General features: G+C 48.9%; 1 protein-coding gene across 1 annotated transcript in view; it reads left to right on the forward strand.

Moving 5' to 3' along the window:
* Positions 1-21,629, forward strand: part of Scamp2 (secretory carrier membrane protein 2) — a 28,693-nt gene extending 7,064 nt beyond the window's left edge. The window contains exons 2-9 of the mRNA XM_048416911.3: positions 9,950-10,018; positions 10,433-10,531; positions 12,266-12,383; positions 13,586-13,714; positions 14,326-14,485; positions 15,858-15,959; positions 20,005-20,125; positions 20,337-21,629. Of these exons, the coding sequence (XP_048272868.1) occupies positions 9,950-10,018; positions 10,433-10,531; positions 12,266-12,383; positions 13,586-13,714; positions 14,326-14,485; positions 15,858-15,959; positions 20,005-20,125; positions 20,337-20,471 (933 nt within the window). The 3' untranslated portion in view covers positions 20,472-21,629. The remainder of the gene's footprint in view (positions 1-9,949; positions 10,019-10,432; positions 10,532-12,265; positions 12,384-13,585; positions 13,715-14,325; positions 14,486-15,857; positions 15,960-20,004; positions 20,126-20,336) is intronic.
* Positions 21,630-21,715: the final 86 nt, after the last annotated feature.

Here is a 21,715-nt window from a genome sequence, read left to right on the forward strand (position 1 = left end):
ACAGACATGCATACAGGCAAAATACCTGTACACATGAAATTAAAATAAATCTTTAAAAAATTGTAAGGAAAAATTGAAAATGGCAAGTGTCTCATAGCTTAAGGCCAATTCCAGACAGGTTCCCAGATGGGTGTTCCCACCTTTGTGCTTAGCACCTGCAGCCAGTGGGGTGTTAGAACTTGGCTAGAGACTCAGATGAACTTGGCCCCTACACTTGTTAAATTTTCTCTGGAGTCACTCTGCATAGGATTATCGTTCGTTGAGAGGATGGTAATATTTAACCAGGACAGACTCACTCGGAGAAGGGTGCTGTCCACATTGCAAGGTGTGCCCAGGGCCGTCAGGTGCCCCCTTGAGTTGCTCACACCTTTATACGCACCAGAAGCCCTGCTGTTCCACCTGCTGGCACGGTCTGTAGTTGGCAAAGCTGAGAGCTAAGGCTTATGGACAAGAACAGTATTCTATGGGCAGGATGAGGACAGGGGAGTAAGTTGTGAGGGATCTCAGGCGGAAGAGCAGAGCTGTGTGTCAGAAAGGGGCTGGGGTGGAAGGCAGAAAGTCTGACGAATGAGAAGATGCAGGATTTTGGATGAAGGGACAGCAAGAGCCAAAATTCAGTTAAGATGTCACCTCTGTATTCCTGTATTCTGTCACCCAGAGACTGCTTCAGTCTTAGATCCTATTCTCTCTCTGACAATTGTATTGGAGTTTAAAAGAAAATAACAGGGCAAGTGAGTTGTAAACCATGGCAGCCACCGGCAAGAGGGACATGGCGAGGAGGAAGACAGCCATGCCTTTTTAGTTAAACTGGTATGCTCATCAAGGCAGGTCGGCAAGCAGCCATGTAGTGAGAGCCCAAAGTGGGCTTAATGCATAGAGGCAGGAGGACACCTTCACCGGGGCAGCTGTCTGGAGCTGGCACTGTGCTGTGAGAAACATGCTTACGTTCTGGCCAGTATTTGAGAGAGAGAAAAAAGAAGGAAGTTAGGGTTTTCTGCATGAGGACTTGGAAAAGTGGGCAGATTAAACAGCTTCATGACCATGACTCTAAAGCAATTGTTCTTTGTTTGTATTCCTAGCTGGCCTGGATCTGAGTGTAGACCAGGCTTGTCTTAGAACGTACAGAAATTCACCTACCTCCCAAGAGCTAATGCATGTGCCACCATGCCTGGCTTGTTTTTGTTTTTCCATATGACAATGTCTCAATTTGACCAGGCTGGCCTGGACCTCAACTTGGAGCCAGAGACTAACCTGAACTTTGATCCTTCTGCCCCCACCTCCTGAAGTACTGAGACTGCAGGCAATATGATCATGCCCAGTACCTGGCAACCACACCCCGTACCTGACCTCTCTTTCAGCCCGTGGAGCTTTCTGCTGCTTGTGTGACACACACTTGCCTGGCTTGACTCTCTCCAGGATCTCTCTGATAACTTTGGCTTATCTCAGGCTATTTTTATTTCCTGTCTTCTCCATTTAGTATTTCTGAGTACTGTCTTGGGCCTGGTTCCCACTCTCTGCCTCCGCTTCAGTAGCTTCAGAATAGCATCCTCACCCAAAGATCCTGGCTGTGTAGCTAAGTCCTCAGCTGACTCTCAAGCTCCGACACGTTTCCAGCTTCCATCCACACCTTTCTAGACATGCCAGCCAGATCTATCCACAGACACTTCCAGTGTAGTCCAGAATCTGCACAGGTCCTCTCCCTTCCTACGCAGCCTGAAAAAAGCAGTCTCCTGGCAACCTTTCCATTTTAACCAGCTTTGAGTTGCTGAGCCTGTCTACTCCAGGTCTGTAGAGTCCCAGACTCCTCCATCCCGAACTGCTACCCCTTAATTTAATCCATTCATGCCAGCAGTCATAACCCGACATTGTCCTTTCTGAACATTGCATGTCCCTCACGATGACCAATGACCGGAATGCTCAGACTCCTGTGACTGTCCCCTCCACTGAGGTCAAGTCCTAACTGCTCCAGTCTGGCCTTCCCCTTGTCAGGCTGGTTTCCTGATACTCCTGGCTGTTCTCTTTACATGCTCACCTCTAAGGCTCCATGACCTTCTTCTAGGCTGGGTGTGGTATCACAAGCTCATAATTCTATCACTTGGGTGGTAGAGGCAAGAAAATCAGGAGACCAGGGTCACCTGCAAATAAGAAAGAAAGAAAGAAGGAAGAAGGAAAAAAAGAAGAAAAAAGAAAGAACAGAAAGAAAGAAAAGAAAGAACACATTAATGAGTAAACAATGCAAAACTGAAAACTGAGCCAGATGTGGTGGCCCATACCTTTAACCCCAGTAATCAAAAGACAGAGGCAGGCAAATCCTGTGATCTGGACGCCAGCAGAGCTACACAGTGAGACCCTGTCTCTAAAAAAGAAAACTAGCCAAGCAAAATACCTAAGTACAGCTTTCTCATTTGCAGAACACAAGCATGTTTTTTTTTAAAGCGTGGGTGATCCGATACCAGTTAAGGAGCGCCTCCTGTCTTGACGCTCCCAGCTCCCCCATGACACTGCTGCCTTTACTCTCACCTGGGCTCCGTGTGATCAGGTTTGATGCTCTGCACTGTTTCTTCCAGGGCCAGGAACAAGGCTTTCTCTTGGCGGCCCCGCCACAGCATTTCATGAATTGGTTTGTGTAGGGAATGAACAGGAAATGGGAGGAGAAAGCAAGTAGCACAAGTTAAGTAGACCATGCTCGTAGGAGGGGCCTCAGGGCCAAGAAGTTCCTGTGTCCTTCTCGAGACCACTCTGGACATCACTACCAGTGGCAGGGAAGACGACCCAGGGTGTTCCTTGCCCTTCAGATAGGTTCTCAAATGCTTGCTCCCCGCCCCCACCTTCTTTGAGACAGGATCTTGTTGCCATTGTATAGCCAAAGCTGGCCTCAAATTCAAGGCAAATCTCCCTGCTTCAATCTCCCAAGTGCTGGGATTACAGGCATGTGACACCATGATGGGCCTGTGTATCTGTTCACTTTTTGTGACTGGGTCTCACTGCGTGATCTTAGCTGACCTAGAACTCACTATATAAACCAGGCTGTCCTCAGATTCGTAGAGCTCCATCCAGGATTAATGCTGTTTACCTTGAGCTTCTGATCATCCTGCTTCCTTTAGAGTGCTGAGATTATGTATGCCATCCTGCCCCGTGTATGCTGTGCCGAGATTATGTGTGCCATCCTGCCCCGTGTATGCTGTGCTGAGATTATGTATGCCATCCTGCCCTGTGTATGCTGTGCTGAGATTACAGATGTATGCCATCCTGCCCCGTGTATGCTGTGCTGAGATTATGTATGCCATCCTGCCCCGTGTATGCTGTGCTGAGATTATGTGTGCCATCCTGCCCTGTGTATGCTGTGCTGAGATTATGTGTGCCATCCTGCCCCGTGTATGCTGTGCTGAGATTATGTATGCCATCCTGCCCCGTGTATGCTGTGCTGAGATTATGTATGCCATCCAGCCCCGTGTATGCTGTGCTGAGATTATGTATGCCATCCTGCCCCGTGTATGCTGTGCTGAGATTATGTATGCCATCCAGCCCCGTGTATGCTGTGCTGAGATTACAGATGTATGCCATCCTGCCCCGTGTATGCTGTGCTGAGATTACAGATGTATGCCATCCTGCCCCGTGTATGCTGTGCTGAGATTACAGATGTATGCCATCCTGTCCCGTGTATGCTGTGCTGAGATTACAGATGTATGCCATCCTGCCCTGTGTATGCTGTGCTGAGATTACAGATGTATGCCATCCTGCCCCGTGTATGCTGTGCTGAGATTCCAGATGTATGCCATCCTGCCTTGTGTATGCTGTGCTGAGATTCCAGATGTATGCCATCCTGCCTTGTGTATGCTGTGCTGAGATTCCAGATGTATGCTATCCTGCCTTGTGTATGCTGTGCTGAGATTACAGATGTATGCCATCTTGCCCTGTGTATGCTGTGCTGAGATTACAGATGTATGCCATCCTGCCCTGTGTATGCTGTGCTGAGATTACAGATGTATGCCATCCTGCCCTGTGTATGCTGTGCTGAGATTACAGATGTATGCCATCCTGCCCTGTGTATGCTGTGCTGAAGATCAGACCAAGGGCTTCATACTTGCTAAGCAAGCATTCTACCGAAATGAGCTACATCCCAATTTTTTTTTTTCCCAACATGTCCCTCCTCTAGCCCTTGTATTTTGAGGTCAAAGTGTCATTATCACATTGTATGAACTTTGGGAGACAGAAAAGAAGCCACCCTATTTCCCACAGTCTTGTTGCATTGTGGTTTTGGTGTGTTTTCCTGCCGGCCTAATGAAACTAACTTGACCAAACTAATTTGGCACTTACAGAATGAAACCTTTTTGTATGACTTGAGGATATTTCGTTTTGTTGTTTTGTTTTGAGATGGGGTCTTGCTGTGTAGCCCAGACTGACTTCAAACTCATGATGTTGATAGCCTCAGCTTGTAGTGTTCCTCCTGCCAGCCTCATGGTGCTGCGATTACAGGTGCGCTCTGCCCTGCCAGACCCGAGGGGTTTAATGTGCTACTTTGGAGTCTGGAATAGTCTCACACCAGGAGCCAGAGTGCAGAATATAACAGGAAAACAGGGAAATCAGTGAGGCTCAGAGCTAATCAGGAAATATGAAACACACGAAGAGATTTCCCTCCAAACCAGGAAAAGGGGCCTTGTAAGCCCCAGCCCCGGCACACTTCTCCCAGGGCCCTCACACCCTACTGCAGTGGAAATGCTCCTTACCCGCCGCTGGCCTTGCTCTTCTGGGCCTTTGCTTGCCTCCCTCCTTTCTTTTGGGAACCCCACTACTTTAGTTCATTTCTGTTGTGATAAAAGACCCTGGCAAGGAGCAGCTTAGGGGAGAATGGAGTTTATTTCGACTTAGAATTCCACGTTAGAGTCCAGCGTTATGGGGAAATTAACACGGGAACTTCAGACAGCTAGGCTTCATGTCTGTGGTTAAGAGCGAAGAGCGTATAAGGCGTAGATGCTCACTGTTTATGCTCAGCTTGATTTCTCTGCTCTTACATAGTTCAGGGTTTCCCTGGCTGCCCAGGGAATGGAGCCTCCCACAGTGGTTTGGGGCTTCCCATATCGATTAACTTAAGATAACCTTCCCGCTGACAAACCCACAAACCGACCCAATGTGGAGAGTCTCTAATTGAGACTCCCCAGATGATTATAAGGTTGAAGCAAGTTCACAGTTAAAGCTAACCCTCCCACCCACCTTCCTCCCAACCCTCTGAGGGATCTCCCTTCCCTGTCAGTCACTCTGTACCTCACCCCAGCATACTCTTGGCATGTGTCTACTTGTCTCAGTTACTAGTCCACCAGCCTGTGAACTCTTAAAAGGGGAGGAGCTGCGTCCTGCTGGTCTTAGTGTGTTGCTCACACTGTAGCTGTCTCCTGAATGTAAAGAACTAACTTTAGCTTTGCTCCCTCTTATCAGTTCAGTAAAAGTGCTGTTCCAGTCTGAGCAGCTGGGGGCTCGAGGGTATGTCTTCTGTGTAGGTGTGTGTGGACCTCACCATTCTTCTAAATAACTGCTTACCCCTTTAAGAGCCAGCTGGTGCTCGATGAGTGGGAAAAGTTGATGCTGGTAACGTCATTTCTGTGACTTGGAGTGAAAGCTCATGGTCCTCATGGGACTCGTCAGTGTGACCCTTACATAGGAAGGCTCTACCTGTGACTTACAGGAGATGTGCCCCAACATTCAGCTCTTTGAAGTTCAGGAAGGAAGTCCTTGTTCATGCCTTTTGGGAACAGGAGTCATTTACGTTAGCCACACAGTAATTGGTAATCTTCCGTTTGTTCTGCAGCATTGCTGTCTCGGGCTTACTGTCCTATCGCCAGAGTCAGACCTGGGTCCAGAGACACTGCTCTGAGACTTTTTTGTTTTTTTTTTTAATGTACATGAATGTTTGCCTGTGTGTAGGCCTGTGTACCATGTGTATGTGGCCTGAGGAGGGCAAAGAGGGCATCAAATCTCCTGGAACTAGAGTTACAGATGGCTGTGAGCCACCATGTCAGTCCTGGGAATTGAATGTGGGTCCTCTGGAAGAGCATCAAGTGCTCCTAACCTCCCAGCCATCTCCAGCCTCCTGCTCCAGGGATCTTGAGCTACCAACCCCGCACTGAGCTTTCCCGTCTATGTCTCTCATATGGCTGTGGTGAAGGTTATATGAGAAAATCTGTGGTTGTCTTTTTCAGTAGAGCCATAAACACAAAAGCTGACAGAATGAAATAAAATATTTCCTTCCTCTTTTTTTTTTGTTTTTGGAGACAGAGTTTCTTTGTGTATCTTTGGCTGTCTTGGAACTCACTCTGTAGACCAGGCTGGACTTGAACTCACAGAGATCTATCTGCCTGCCTGCCTCTGCCTCTGCCTCCTGAGAGGTGGGGTTAAAGGCGTGCACCACCACCGCAGCCTGACTCCTCTTTCTTCCTTTTACCCGTGTGTCTGCATGTGTGGAGGTCAGAGGACAGCTCGCAGAGAGTTCATTCTCTCCTTCCACCATGTAGGTTTCCAGGATCAAACTCAAAGTGACAATCGCCTTTACCCACTGAGCCATCTCGTCAGCCCGTCAATACAGTATAGAAACAAAGGAGAGAAGCTGAGTCACTGCCCAGCTAGGTGTGGTTGCACATACCTGTAATCCCAGCTCTGGAGAGGCCATAGCAGAAGGTTCGAGTTCACTGCCAGTCTGGTAAACAATACTGAGTTTCAGGACAGCCTGAGCTGCAACAGAGACTCTTGTCTCGGGGTGGGGTTAAGGGATCTGTAGATAGTGAATTCTGTAAGGCAATATGGAGTAAGTTTCTCAAAGATAAATAGCAAATAACTTCCTAGTGATGTGACACATGGATCGTTTGGTTCTGGGTGAATAGAATTCACAGTAATGCCGTTACGTGATGAGCCTGGCACATAGTAGACATCTAGGAAATGTCACCTTCCCTTAGTCCTCACTCCCTCCCTGTCCTCACCTAACCTCAGCCTCTTTCAGGGAGAGCCCAGGTTTCCTTGGGGAGAAGTCCCCATATGTCACAGTGTTTTAGTCTCATGTGGCCCCAGGCAAGAGGCCACTGTTGTGCTGCAGGTTCCCTGGCATGAGGCAGTGCTTTGGGAACAAAGACGCACTGCAGTGTGGCAGGTTTCCTGCCTTTTCTGAGAGGCTGCTCTGTCACAGGCCCCTCACCAAACCCCAGGGAGCCTGAAGGATGGACCAGACTCAGATGCCCCCAGCTGCAGAGCACCCCCAGCTCACTAGTTAGGGTGAGCCTGGTTAGGGCCCCAGGGCCACACCTTGAGGACATTAGAGAATGGGGAGGGGGAGACTCTGTGGACAGGGTAGTCACATCCCTCTCATCACCACCTTAAAGAATCTGCTACCTGACTGTCCTGTGACAGAAATGGAACCTTGCCTTGAGCTTCAAGCTGCCTATTAAACATGCACACTTTAGCCAGGTGTGTATGTGCCAGCTCCTGAAACTGCTACCTGAGCTGCCCCTTGGTTCCTGTGTCCTGTGGTGACAGACTGTACTAGCCAGTTCCTTGGCTGGGGGGTCTGATTTCAGTGACTTGGGCTTGCTTGCACTGGTATGTATCTGCTGGCTTTGCAAGCGGGGTAGACCCTGAGCCAGAGCCTCCCTGCAGGCCGACTGATCCTGAGAGAAGACGGCTAGTAGGAATAACTTCAGGACCAGTCCCCGTGGCCTTTGGTGACCACTAGAACCTCACTTTGTCACACTTGAGTTCCTGGAGTCACCAAAGCAGAGGTGTGTGTCCGACAGACAGGACGCAGTCTGGTGGAGGAGGTTGAAAGGAGGTAGAGGGTCCCTAAGATGAGCTGTGATTCCAGTGATTCCAGCTGGTGCTCCACTCAGGGTGTGGCACTGGGGTGCTCAGGCACAGCTTTACCCTGGGCGCTGCTGGTCCCGGTGGGAAGACAGATCTCCTGTATAGAAGTGCCAGAGGACATTCTTGGTACTGACACTTAGCTCCATTAAGTTTCAGAATAGGAAGCTCCTGCCACTTCACCATGACCAGTGTCTTTTCCACACCTGTGAGCTGAGGGGCTTGCTCTCAGTGTCTGTGACACCGACATGGTATTTAAGAATTGTGTCTGTAGAGTGAGATGTGGTGGTACACACCTGTAGTCCCAGCATTTGGGAGGTGTGCTCATGGGGATCTGGAGAGCAAGGACATCCTGGTCTTTACATGTTGGGTAAAGTTTTACTCTTCTGACTTTTCCGATTTTTTTTTTTTTTACTTTTGGGGGAGTCCACCACCCAGATCCCAAATAAATCACACACAGAGGCTTATTCTTAGTTATAAATGCCCCGCCTTAGCTTGGCTGGTTTATTGCCAGCTTTTCTTAACATAAATTATCCAGGGGCTTTTATCTTTCTTTGTTCCTGTTTACCTTTTCTTTCCTTCTTATTCAGTATCTGGCTGTTTAGCTGCAGGGCTGGGGGTGGGGTGCTGGCCCCTGAAGTCCTCCTTCCCAGATCTCTTTTTTCCCTCAGATTTCTCCTCAGATTTATTTTCTCTGCCTACCAGTCCCGCCTATTCCTCTCTGCTGCCTCGCTATTGGCTGTCCAGCTCTTTATTAGCTCATCCGGTGTTTTAGACAGGCACAGTAACATAGCTTCACAGAGTTAAACAAATGAAACATAAACAAAAGTAACACGCCTTAAAATAATATTCCCCAACGTTTACAATTTGAGGCTGACCTGAGGTATATGAAACTCTTGTCTTCTGAAACAAAGCAAAACAAGCGCAGGTCTGAGAACGAACTGTAGGGACTCCAGCCAGCGGCTCTGGCCTCTCTCCTAACTGTTCCTGCTTGGCTGTGGAGCGAGACCTGAACCCCATACTCGTGACCAGGATTGGTGAACACAACTGTCCTAGCCACCAAAAGGGCCACATAAGCAAAGAGGAGGGTGGGAGCAAGACTACGGAAACAGAGGCAGACTGCTGCTGACTTCTTTTCTGGTTTTTGAGCATTCTGCTGATCTCCTGATCTCTCATTCTACAGTCCTGCTGGTGTGGAACTCACTAGGTAAACCCAGGCTGGCCTAGCACTCTTCGGATCCTAATTCTCCTGCCTCGGCCTCCAGAGTGCTGAGATTACAGACATATTACCATACTGAACTATAAGGAATTTTGTTTTCTTCTTTTCTTTTCTTTTTTTTTTCTTTTCTTTTCTCCCCCCCTTTTTTTTTTTAAGAATGAGAAAGAAAAGGAAACACTTTCCAGGCCTTTTCATCTGAGACTTTCTCCCTCCTCACAAGTGTGCCTGACTAACAGTCAGTGCTGGCAGCTGGCAGCGTGTTTCCGTCCCAGAACCTTCAGCTCATCTCTAAAAAGCAAGAGGAATAAAATGCTCTCTGTAGACTAAGAAATAACAGGGTAGAGTATTTAGTTTGGCGGTTGAGTTCTCTTGCCTCACAAGCACAAGGCCCTGGGTTCCATCTCCAGCTCCAGAAAAAAGAACAATAAAAAATAAATAAAAGGGCTGGATAGATGGCTCAACAGTTAAGAGCACTGGCTGCTCTTCCAGAGAACCCAGCACCCACAGGACAGCTCACAACTGTCTATTACTCCATTTCCAGGGGATCCAACAACCTCACACCAGTACACATACAATAAAATTAAATAAATTTAAATGAATAAGTAAATAAAACAGTATAGGAAGGTCTCTACAACCACCAATCACATTATCCCCTCCCCACCAAAGTGAAGAAAGTACCAGGGTTAAATAGTGTGACCCCCTCTGGATCTGGGCACTGAGAACACCTATGTGGGGCCGACTGTTTCCAGAAAGGTAAAGCATTCAGATGAAAAGACTTGGTTGCAGAGCAGACCAGAACCTTGGATACTTGGGACTTGGGATTGCCTGCTGGCCACTGGTCAGGGGTGTTTCCTCCTATCAATAACTAATGCCTCTTTTTTTCCTTCCCAGGATCCCTCTGTGACCCAGCTGACCAATGCCCCTCAGGGTGGCCTGGCTGAATTTAACCCCTTCTCAGAGGTTGGTGACTATGTCCTTTCTCTGAGTCGTGCAGTCTTCTGGGAGGTAGTGGCATGTGTGTTAGTGGGAGGTGCCAAGGTGTTCAGGGCAAGGAACATGGCAGAAAAAGAACGACTCTGGAGAAGTTAACATCCTCAGAGGCACAGTCCAAATGTGGACTTGGGGTAAGGTAAGAATGGAGACATCACTGGAAGTCACTGAAGTTCTCCTGTCAGTTCTGTGACAGGGCAATACTGGAAAGCCTTGTCTCTAGCAAGGCCAAGAGTGTGGGTTAGGGGGTATGAGTTAGAGGTCATTGTTCCCTCAGCCTAAGCCTTGTTGGCCAAAAACCTGCAGGAGAGAGCCCAGATCAGGTCCCTCACTGTGCTTTGCCACTAGTAGAATCCACTCATTTCCCTTCTTCGCCCCACACAGACAAATGCAGCAACAACGGTTCCTGTCTCACAACTGCCTGGGCCCTCACAGCCAGCAGTTCTCCAGCCCTCAGTGGAGCCTGCACAGCCAACACCCCAGGTACAGGTTGAGAGTTCTTTGACTTCTCTTGTGCAAATGGGAATCACCCAAGTCCATAGTTGAGCCCGTAGGGTTGGGGGCAGCAAAGGACCTTTGTCCCTGAGGTGGCTGTGAATGTCTTTGGAGCCAACCTATGGCGTCAGTCTTCCACTCCCCACCCCTGAAGTAAGCACTACTCACTGGGCTAGCATCTGTCCTGCTGTGCCACTTCAGGTCCTTCTGAGGTCCCAGAATCTCTTTATTTTTTGTTCGTGATACTGGGAATCTAATCGGGGTCCTTACAAACACTCTGTCACCAAACTACAACCCTGGCCCCTCTCTTTTTCAACCTCATTTATTCCTGCCTTCCATCCTATTTGCCTTTGCCTTGTCATTGGGTCTGCTGAACCTTGTCTGCTTGTGCCTGATGCTGGCCTCAGTCACCTCCCCACCCTCAACCCCACCCCGGGCTTCTCACTGCCCTGGTGAGCATGGCCCACAGTGGAGTTGTGTATTGCAGCTCCTGCTTAGGCAGGCCAGCAAGTTTCTGCCTGCCCGATTCCTGGCAGCGGGGGAGCCCTCAGAGAGGCAGATGCTACTAGGAGGAGATAGTATTCCCAGGGACAGCTACATGCGAAAGCTTCCGAAGGTAGGCCTAGCGTAGACGAGCGAAAGGGTGGGCTGGGCACCTGGAGCCTTCAGGCTGGCTCCTAGAACCCTGCCAAGTTAGACAATCCCTACTTGCAGGGTCACTTTATGTTCAGTGGGGTGATGCAGTGGGGGTGCAGAGACCCTGCCTCGGTTCCAGTCACGGCACAGGGAGCTGAGCCTAGAACCCTCACTGTGACACTGTACAGTCAGTGCTAATCCCAGTGTCCAGAGGCAGCCTTCGCTCTCTGGAGAACTGCTTTGGTGAAATGTGTACACATATGCCTAATTGTCACCCTGTGAGATGGCCAATGGACTGCCTGCTCCGGAGGACCACAGTCTCATTCTTCAGGAGGACGATGGGGCCAAACAGTGGTGGCAGCACCAGGAGCAGGACCCTGGGCCCAGTTCTACTCAGCCTCACCTGAGAGTCCTTGAGCTGCCTCATTAGAAGGCTTTGCTCTGCCTACAGAGGTCATAAAGCTTGGCCCCTGCCTGCCATGAAAGTCAGGCAGAGAAGGGCCATACATCATGGCCTGCCTCCAAGGCATGGCCAGACACTGTTCAGATGGGCCTAGGTGGCAGCTCCTTGGGCAGAGTAGGGAGGAAGGTTGTCTTGGTGTGAATTCCTGGGGCTCTGGTGTCCGTGGCCTGTCTCACATCCTCCCTCTGCTTTCTGCTGGCAGCTTAGCATTGTTTCGACTTTGCGCACATGCTTTGGGTTTTTCCCTGTAGCTTCAGGTCTCTGGGTTTCTGGCTTCAGGTTGGGCTCCTGTGAAGTCTTTCCCCTTTGGTGTTACCCAAAGGACAATATAATTCAATTTAGCCTGAACTCCAGTATGGGGGACTAGGCAAACCATGGGGGAAGGGAAGGAAGTGGAGAGTCTTGGCAAGGACCAAGGAGTCAAAGGTGGTATAAGGGTAGTGGGCGGTGGATCACCTAGGCACTTGCATGGTATTCCTTAGTACCCAAGACACGTTATTGGACAGGGCTGCCTCTGAGATCTGCTAGCTCTTCCTGCCTGGGTGAAGTGCCTCTGCTGGCCTCCCTGGGCTGACACTGTTCCTTTCTCATGTCTGGCTGTTCCCTGCTCCTGTCCTCTCTAGGCTGTTGCAGCTGCAGCCCAGGCAGGCCTGCTTCGGCAGCAGGAAGAACTAGACAGGAAAGCTGCTGAGCTGGAACGCAAGGAGCGAGAGTTGCAGAATACTGCGGCGAACTTACATGGTAAAGAAGACTGTTGGGGTCTAGCCTGCTCTACCTGGCAGTGCACTGAGCTATCTTCATGGGAGATCTTGCAATCTTGCAAAGCTTTTGATTTTGGAAGCATATTGGTTTGGGGAGCTCAGCATAGTGGCAATATCTGTAGCCCTAGCATGCGGGAGGCGGAGGCAAGGGGTCACTGCAAGTTCCAGGCAAGCCAAGGCTCTAATATAGCAAGACTGCATCCAATAAAAGGAAAGAAGGAAGGAAGAAAGGGTGCTGGGTCTGGGGTAGAAAGCAATAAGGCAGAAGTTAGGATACCAGCAGAATAGGCCTGATAGATGTGGGCTATTTTTGCATTCTTTCCCAGCTCTGAAATTCTTTGATTCCCTGGGCCCAGAGTTCCATGTTGTTGTTAAAATTACTTCCCAGAGGGAGACATAAACAAGGTCCCAATGACAAAGTTCTCTCTGTGGAACCAATAAATTTATTTGGCTTCCTTCCAGAGCATAGGTGAGGGGTTACTTCCAGGGGGTGTGGATGCTCCCCCAACAGGCCACACCTGGAAAGCCTTACCAGTAGGGATGAAGACTTCCCTGTAGTGGTGCAGATGGAGCCCCCTTCCTTATAGACTATAACCCCTCCCTCAAGGCCATGTGCAATTAAAGCAGAATTGCAAACGACATGTGGTAAGGAATGTCTGGATACTCAGATGAGGGTCTCCTGACCGATCCCTCTCCATGAGGGGAGGTAAATGATCCATAAGCCCAGCTGGGATAATGCTTTTGCTACAGGATGAAGCTGAACTCCCAAGATGGTGGTGACTTAACTTGGAGGATAGTCACCCTATACATGCTTATGATGACAACCCTGGTTATGCGCTGGTCACTAATAAAAGTAGTGTAAAAGGCATGTGCTAGCTCTCCCTTTTAATCCCAGCATTCAAGAGGTAAAAGCAGGCAGATGCTTGCAGCATTAGGAAGGTTGAGAATCACTGACTTAGGATATTTAGCTCTCTCTAAAGGAGTCGGACTTCATTGTCTTGGAGTGAACTTGTGGGTATCTCTGTGGCTCCCTCTTTGATCTCACGTCATGTTCCATGAAGCCCCCTGAACCTCCTGAACTCTGCTTGTAGGGGCACTTCTGTAAGCTCTGCTTTGCCTATAAGCTGGGCCAGTGTGTGCTCTCCTCCATGCCACTGATGAGGCTGAATCCTTTTTATACAGTGAGAGACAACAACTGGCCGCCCCTACCCTCGTGGTGTCCCGTCAAGCCTTGCTTCTATCAGGACTTCTCCACGGAGATCCCTGCTGACTACCAGCGGATATGCAAAATGCTTTACTATCTCTGGATGTGTGAGTTCGGGGTGCATTGACATTGTCTTGAGATGCCTGTGTTTACTTTGGGCCTTGCTCCCTGGGGTCAAGACCTCTCACAGACTCTGTCCTTCCCAGTGTTTGGGCTGGCATAGGGAGGTTCTTTATGTCCTGTCTGGGAACCTGCTCAAAAGGGCCAGCTAGACTTCTTTGAAAGGGAGAAGGGACTATCCAGAGACTTCTGTGTTCCTGTAGAGCTCACCGCACTGAAAGGCTCAACTTGGGTGAAGGCCTCCCCTCCCACAGGCCTCAAGATTCCAGCAGTGAGGAAAAATTCTGCACCTTCATTGTGGGCCTTTGAGAAAGGGTTATTTCATTCTTCAAGGAAGAGCTTTGGGTCTGTACCTTACCACATCTATCCCTGAAACCTAGGTCTCACTGTCACCTCCTAAGAAAGCTTGGTCCCTGGTGTGAGGTCCCAGAGAAGCAGGATCTGAAAGCTAATCTTGCCTAAGTATAGACCGAAGTCCCTTCCTGTATTTGCAGCCTCCCTCACAGCAGGCCTTTCCTAGGGAGTGGCTTGCTCTGTGGGCAGTCAGGTCTCCGGCCACTTTGGGTGAAGCCTCTTTTCTCTCCTTGCCTCTTTCCAGTGCATTCAGTGACTCTGTTTCTAAACCTCCTCGCGTGCCTGGCCTGGTTCACAAGTGACGCCGCTAATGGAACGGCCTTTGGCCTCTCTATCCTTTGGTTTGTGATCTTCACCCCCTGTGCCTTCCTTTGTTGGTACCGACCGATCTACAAGGCTTTCAGGTGAGTGGAGCTAGTACAAGGGATGAGGGTATGGCTGACATCCCAGGAGCAGCCGATAGATCCAAGCTCTGGGTCCCATCACAGTCCTAGCTCAGAACAGAGTAGTGGGGAAATTGCTTTCCTTTTCTCACTGAGTCGGAGCAGACAAATTAAAAGCCGTTTACCTCAGCCTACCCTGTAAGTGAGGTTAGCTAGAGGCCTGTTCATGAATGAACACAGGCAAATGAGAGGGACTGGGAGCCTCCCTGCTTTGTACTATTCCTGGGCAGACTGGCAGGCAGAGATTTAGTTGCTGTGAAGAGGGAGCACCTTCCTGAGACTTGAGGTGCTGCCCTTTGGATGTCAGATGCTCTCTGTGGTTCACCATTATGATCTCAGGCATCTGTTGCCAATATGTGAGCATAAATGTATGTATCTCTAAGACACTGTGGGGATTTGGAATTAAACTTCATGCTTGATGCTTTTAGGGCTGGGAGTCCTCCAAGTCTTGGGATGAATAGCCGGAAGTATCAGCAAGGCAGATCCTGAATTTGCATAGTATTGTGATTCTCAAGGATGCAGTGGTCAAAACCAGGGATATGGCTCAGTTGATGAGCACTTGCCTAGGATGTGCAAAGCCTGGGTTCTATTACAGCCCCACATAAATTAGGTTTAGTGGCATACGCCTGTACTCCCAGCATTTTGGAGGTGTAGAAAGGAGGGTCAGAAGTTCAAGGTTACATAGGAAATTAAGAGACCAGCCTGGGCTTCAGGAGACCCTTGTCTGTACCTAAAACAAAACAGCACAGCGGTGGAGGTACTTAATTCTTGAGGAGTCTTTGCCAGTGTGCTTCTGAAGTCTACAGGGTGTGTGTGTGCGTGGGTGTGTGCGTGCGGGTGTGTGTGTGTGTGTGTGTGTGTGTGTGTGTGTGTGTGTGTTGGGGGCAGTTTAGTGCATTGAACTCACAGGCCTTAAAGATTATATGAGTGTTTTGCCTGTGTGAATGTCTGTGCACCATATGCATGCAGTGTCCTCAGAGGCCAGAGGAGGGTATTGAATCCCTTGAGACTGGAATTAGAGACAGTTGTGAGGCACCATGTGGATCCTGGGAATCCTAGGTCTTCTGGAAGAGCAGCTAGTGCTCTAACCTGTTGAACCATCTCTCAAGCCCTAGGTTTATCTGTTTGTGGTTTTGGTATGTGTGTGTACATTCACATATACATACATGCCACAGTGCACATAAGTATGCCATAGGACAACTTGTGAGAGTTCTCTCCTTTCATCCTTTGGGCTCCAGGATTGAACATAGAGCATCAGGCTTGGTGGCAAATCCCTTTCCCCACAGATCCATCTCATTGTTCCTCTTGTGATTTACTTCTTCTCTCTCCACAGGTCTGACAACTCTTTCAGCTTCTTCGTGTTCTTCTTTGTATTTTTTTGTCAAATAGGGATCTACTTCATCCAAATGATTGGCTTGCCTAACTTGGGGACCAGGTAAGATCTGAGGTATCACAGAGGATTCAACTTCCTTGCCATTTTCTAGCTCTTGGAGAGCCTATTTTGACCATGGTGGAGAAAGGGTGGAGGGTATCCTATGATCTGCCTTGGTTCTCCGCTGTGTGACGAAACATCTCCTGGGGAGACAGAACACACATCTACTTGCCCCAGATAGGGAATCCATGACAGAACAAAGTGCCGATATCACCAAAGCCTAGCTTGGTGAACCAGTAAGTTTTATTAGGGTTACTTACAAGGATATGGGTGAGGAGTACTTACTGGAGCAGAAATATCAGACAGCTGCTTTACCAAAGCCCATCCCAGCATGGGTGACGGTCCATGAAGCTGGGAATCTAGAGCACAATGTACAGCCTGCAGGAGACATGGGCTGGAGAGTGTCCTTTCAAGTGACTGTCTGCATCACTCCCAGGCATCTGGTGTGGTCTCAGAGTCTTCTTTGCAGCTCAGCTTCCTTGGCAAAGGAGGGCTCTCAGCTTTTATTGCTTACTCTAGCAGGGAGGGCCCTAATGAAGCTGGTCAGTTTCAGGAACTTCCTAAAGCTATTTTGAGTTGTTTATCTTCTTATAGGATAGAATGCTTCAATTTCTGAGGAAATTCCATGGAACACCTTCTTTCCTGGTCATCTTTTTTTGTGACTCTAGGGGTCAGACCCAGAACCTTGTGCGTGCTACTCAATCCTCTGCCTCTGAGCCACATGCCAGCTTCCCATTATCCTACAGTAGCTACCTGTCTTTCCTTGTTCTCTACTTTCTATGGTGTGTAGATGAGTCTCATTCCAGCCTGGGATTTATTTTATATATATATATATATATATATATATATATATATATATATATATATATATATATATATCCCAGAGTGGCCTCAAATTCATGGTGATCCTCTTGCCTGCCTCCAGAGAGCTGAGATTTCAGGCATGCGCTACCATGCCAGTTAGGCCGAAGACTTTAGGGCTGTGTCCAGCACTGGGTGGCAACTTCTTGCTTTTCTCTTGCAGCACCCTTCCAGGGACTGATGGATGCCCTGGCCTTTGAAGTCCCAAAGTTACACCTTACCTCTCTTAAACTCACTATGTTATCCCAAAATAACCATGAACTTCTTGTCATTCTGCCTCTAGGCTATACCTGTTTTTTTCTGTTTTTTGTTTTGTTTTGGTTTCATTTTTTCTGGTTTTGACTTTTATGTAGCACTTGAAATGGAATCCAGGGCCTCATGTATGCTAGGCAGGCCCTCTACCAATGGAGCAACATCTTCAGCTCCCATCTTACTTCTCTCAGGGCCTTGTGACTGCAGGATCTGGGGCCTGCCTCCTTGGAGAGGCATCTTGCCATTCTGGAACATGCAGCTGGCTTGAGTTTCCTGGCTAACTGCGTCTTAGCTCAGAATTAATTTCCAAAAGAAAAGCTGATGGCTGATGTTTTCCTTTCTACCCCAGTGCACAGGGAACATTGCAAAAATGTCAAGCTGGCATGGGGCTGAGAGCCTGAGCCTGGAAGGGTGGCACTATTTTGATCCCCTCCCTGCAGTAGTTAGGGAGTCCAGAGTGTGAGGCGAGTGCTGGCCACAGTAGCATTCTGAGCCTGAGCACACTGCCCTCCTGCCACTCTGCTTCCTTCTCAGTCTCCTGTTCTAGTCTGGACCCTTTTGATGGACGGTCCAATTTCATTACTTATTACTTTAAGCTGGATGTTGTTAGGAAAGCTGGATTGGCCAAGTGTGGGTGGCCCATGTCTGTAATCTCAGCACTTGGCAGATAAGGCAGGAAGATGGAAAGTTTAAGGTTAGCCTAGGCTAAGTAGTGAGTTCTGGGACAGCCTGGAATACATAGAAAAACCCTGTCTCAAACAACAGATGAGCTGGTGGCATATACATTTAATATTATCATCAGGAAGGCTTAGGCAGATGTATCTCTTAGTTTGAGGCCACCGTGATCTACATAACAAGATCTGGGCCAGCCAGGGTTATAGTGAGATGGTGTCGCAAACAAACAAACAAAATAAGCAAACTAACTAACTAAATAAACAAATAAATCGGTGATGATTAATAACTGCCGTTTGTACTCTGGACTGGGACTCTTGAGATTTGACATCTGGTCCTGGCCCTGCCCTCACTGGCTTGCACTCACTGAGCTCTGCTGGATCCTGCCTGTTCTTGCCTTCCCATAGACCTTCTGTGAGCATTTTATTTTCTCTTTCTTTGTGTATGTGTGTATGCATGTATGCATGAATGTTCATGTAGAGAGGTCATTCTTCAAGCACCTTGTTTCTTGTTTACTTTTCTACTCTGTGTGCCTGTGTATGTGTGTATGTGTGTGTGTGCCTGGTGTGTACCTGTGTATGTGTGTGTGTGCCTGTGTGTGTGCACCTGTGCCTGTGTGTGAGTGTATGTGTGCCTGTGCCTGTGTGTGTGTGTATGTATGTGTGTGCCTGTGCCCGTGTGTATGTATATGTGTGCGCCTGTGCCTGTGTGTGTATGTGTGTGTGTGCCTGTGTGTGTGTATGTATGTGTGTGCACCTGTGCCTGTGTGTGTGCCTCGAGTGCATGCATCCAGATGGAGATCAAAGGACAACTTGCAGGAATCAGTTCTCTATCTTGAGAACCAGGAATTGAACTCAGGTCATCACACTTGGCAGCAAACACCTTTACTTTTTGAACCATTTTGCCACCTCTCTACTTTGTTTTTTGATACAGGATTTCTCATTAGCCTGGAGTTTGCTGAAAAGGCTAGTTAAACCAGCAAACTTCAGGGATCCACCTGTCTCTGCCTTCCCAGTACTGGCTGGGATGATAGGCGTAGGTTTTTTTTTTTTATATGGGATCTGAGGTTCTGAATTCAAGTCTTAATGCTCATGATGTAAGCACTTTACCAACTGAGTTCTCCTATACAAGGCTGCTGATGTTTCTGCCTCTGCCTCCCAATTGCTAAGATTACAGGTATGAGCCATAGCACTTTAATATACTACGTGCCTTTGTCCACTGAACCATCTCAATGTGCCCTTTGGTTTTAGGACCCTTATTATTATTATTATTTTTAAAAGTAGGCTGGGGCTGGAGAGAGATATAACTCAGTGGTTAGTAACACTAATTGCTCTTCCAGAGGACCTGGTTAATTCACAGCAGCCACGTGGCAGCTGACAACTGTCTGTAACTTCAGTTTTAGAGGATCTGACATCCTCACACAGACACAACAATGCACAGAAAAAATAAAAATAAGTAATTTTAAAAATCTCTGTATTCCCAGAGAACCTAGACAACAATGAGGGCCCTAAGAGAGACATACATAGATCTAATCTACGTGGGAAGTAGAAAAGGACAAGCTCTCCTCAGTAAATTGGGAGCATGGGGACCTTGGGAGAGGGTTGAAGGGGAGGGGAGAGGCAGGGAAGTGAGCAGAGAAAAATGTAGAGCTTAATAAAACTCAATAAAAAAAAAGTTGTATCTGGACTCTGAAGCCTGTGGCATTGCTCTGTCTTCATGCTGTTCCCACACCGTTTTTATTACTGTGGCTTTGTTGTAAGTCTCCAAGTCAGGCAGCGTGAGAATAAGCCCTTTATAGCTAAGGACCCTGAGGCTGTGGGATGACATAGCCACGGAAAGCAGAGTCTGATGGGGGAAGCTGAGGTGACAGGGTAAAGGCAACAGCTGGTCAGTGTCCTTGTCCCAGATTCCTCTGTGCAGAACCAGTGCCTTCCCCGTCCCCACCCTCAGTCAGCAGCACACACTGAGCCTTTGGCTGATGCTGACAAGGCAGTTGTCACATCTCCTTCCTAGACCTCACTGGGGCAGAAGATTTCCATGTGACTCCACCTCTGAGACTTCAGGAGAGGTCATGTTGGAGCAGTGTGGGCTCACACTATCAGTGCTCACATCCCAGTCACAGAGGAAGGTCACTGAACCACAAGGCTTCCTGTGCTGCAGGGAGATGCCCAGGTGGTGACCAAGACACAGCATTTGGGAGAAGTGCTCCTCTTGGGGACTTCCAAGTCTCAATTTTACCTCACCTCTAATTTCTCCTTTCTAGTGGTTGGCTCGCAGCCCTGTCTACACTGCAAGGTGGGCACTTACCTGTGTCCATCATCATGATGGTAGTGGCTGGCTTCTTTACCCTCTGTGCTGGGCTCTCACTTTTCCTCCTGCAGCGGGTAAGTAGGGTATGAGCCAACAGCAAACACAAGTAAAAGTTATTTCTCCTGGGTGGACATCTAAATATTCCTTGTCCCTAAAGTCCTTAGGAGCCCAACATCTTTGTCCAAGACTCGTGTGAGCCAGGCAGACAGGGTTAAACACTTGGGGGCCCCTTGGGAGACTACCCTGATTGCTCCAGGCTCTTCTCACCCCAGCCTTGTTCCCTAGGTGCATGCCTTCTACCGCCGAACAGGAGCCAGCTTCCAGCAGGCTCAGGAAGAGTTTTCCCAGGGCATCTTCAGCAACAGAACCTTCCGCAGTGCTGCCTCATCTGCTGCCCGAGGAACCTTCCAGGGGAATTAGTCTTCCTGACTCTCCTTCCCTCACCCAGCCTCTCTGTCACCTGCCTTCTGAGCTGCACTTTCCGTGGGTGCCTTACACAGTGGTTCTGCCTAGCACAGACCTGGCAGGGATTTTGTCTTGTCCCTGCTCCTTCCTCAGTAGTCAGCTTTCCCTTCCCCATAAGGGAAGGGGAGGAAGGAACAGGGACAAGGGAAAAGAAAAAATAACAAAGCTGTCTTCTCTTTTCTGACGGTGGATTTTGTCTGGAAGTAGTAGGACTGCTTCCCCTGGAAACAAATTCACTCGCGCATGCGTGTTCACGCCCCCCCCCCCCCCCCCCCGGGGGCTCATTGGCAGGACTGGGCTCACTGCACTAGGAATTTCCCAGATACCTTGGACTCCTCCCTCTGCAGGCTTGACCTATATTGGGGCCTCCACAGTCTCACCTTTCGTGCTTAGGCTTCATAAGCCTCCCCAGGGCTCCACGTTAGGTGAGCTGTGTTCTGGGCAGGGGCACAGATGCTCCTCAGATTATCTCCAGGTGGTCTCCGGGTGTTCCTCTATGCCTGCTCTGTCCCATGGTGTAATAGCACCTTGTGCCCTCTGGGGGCCCTCACTAGCCCTTCTCAGACTTCTGAGTGGGGTTGCTTGGGAGTAGGGAGGGATGTCCTACCCAGTCTCTGGCAGTCTTCTGAGAGGGTAGGTGTCATCTGACCTGTTTGTTTTGGCTTCTGACCGCCTGAGGAACTCTGCCCCTCTGCCTTAGCCTTATTCTGCCCCATCTTTAGCAATACTCACCTCTTACAACTCTTAGGGCGGCTGGAGGAAGTCAGCCCAGAACTATGTCCTGCAGGCAGGACTGCTGAGCCATCCTTCTGAGGGATCCCCACTTGTCCTGGGGACTCCACAGCTGTGTCACTACAGTGGCACTTAGATCACTGTTGAAATCTGATCTTGTGTCAGTGATGCAGGAGTTCACCAAGATGGCCAGCCTCCTGCCTCTGGGAACTGGGGCCCTCCTGAGGCTACCCTCATACTGTCAGCCATTTATCCCTAGAGCCATTGAATGGTAATGACAGCCACCAGGGTTTTGTAAACTTTCTGGTATTTTCCTCCATGTACAAATGTATATGTCATGTCTCAATTTTTGTGCTTAAATAAAAATAAGATTTTCAGACAGCACTGTTCCTGATATCTCTGGTGGCCTGGGAAGGGCTGTGGCTTACAGAAGTTTGGGCTGAGGACCTACTAAGATAGGTAAGGTG

Source organism: Myodes glareolus, chromosome 4, assembly GCF_982192425.1.
Source record: "Myodes glareolus chromosome 4, mMyoGla1.1, whole genome shotgun sequence".
Classification (NCBI taxonomy): domain Eukaryota; kingdom Metazoa; phylum Chordata; class Mammalia; order Rodentia; family Cricetidae; genus Myodes; species Myodes glareolus.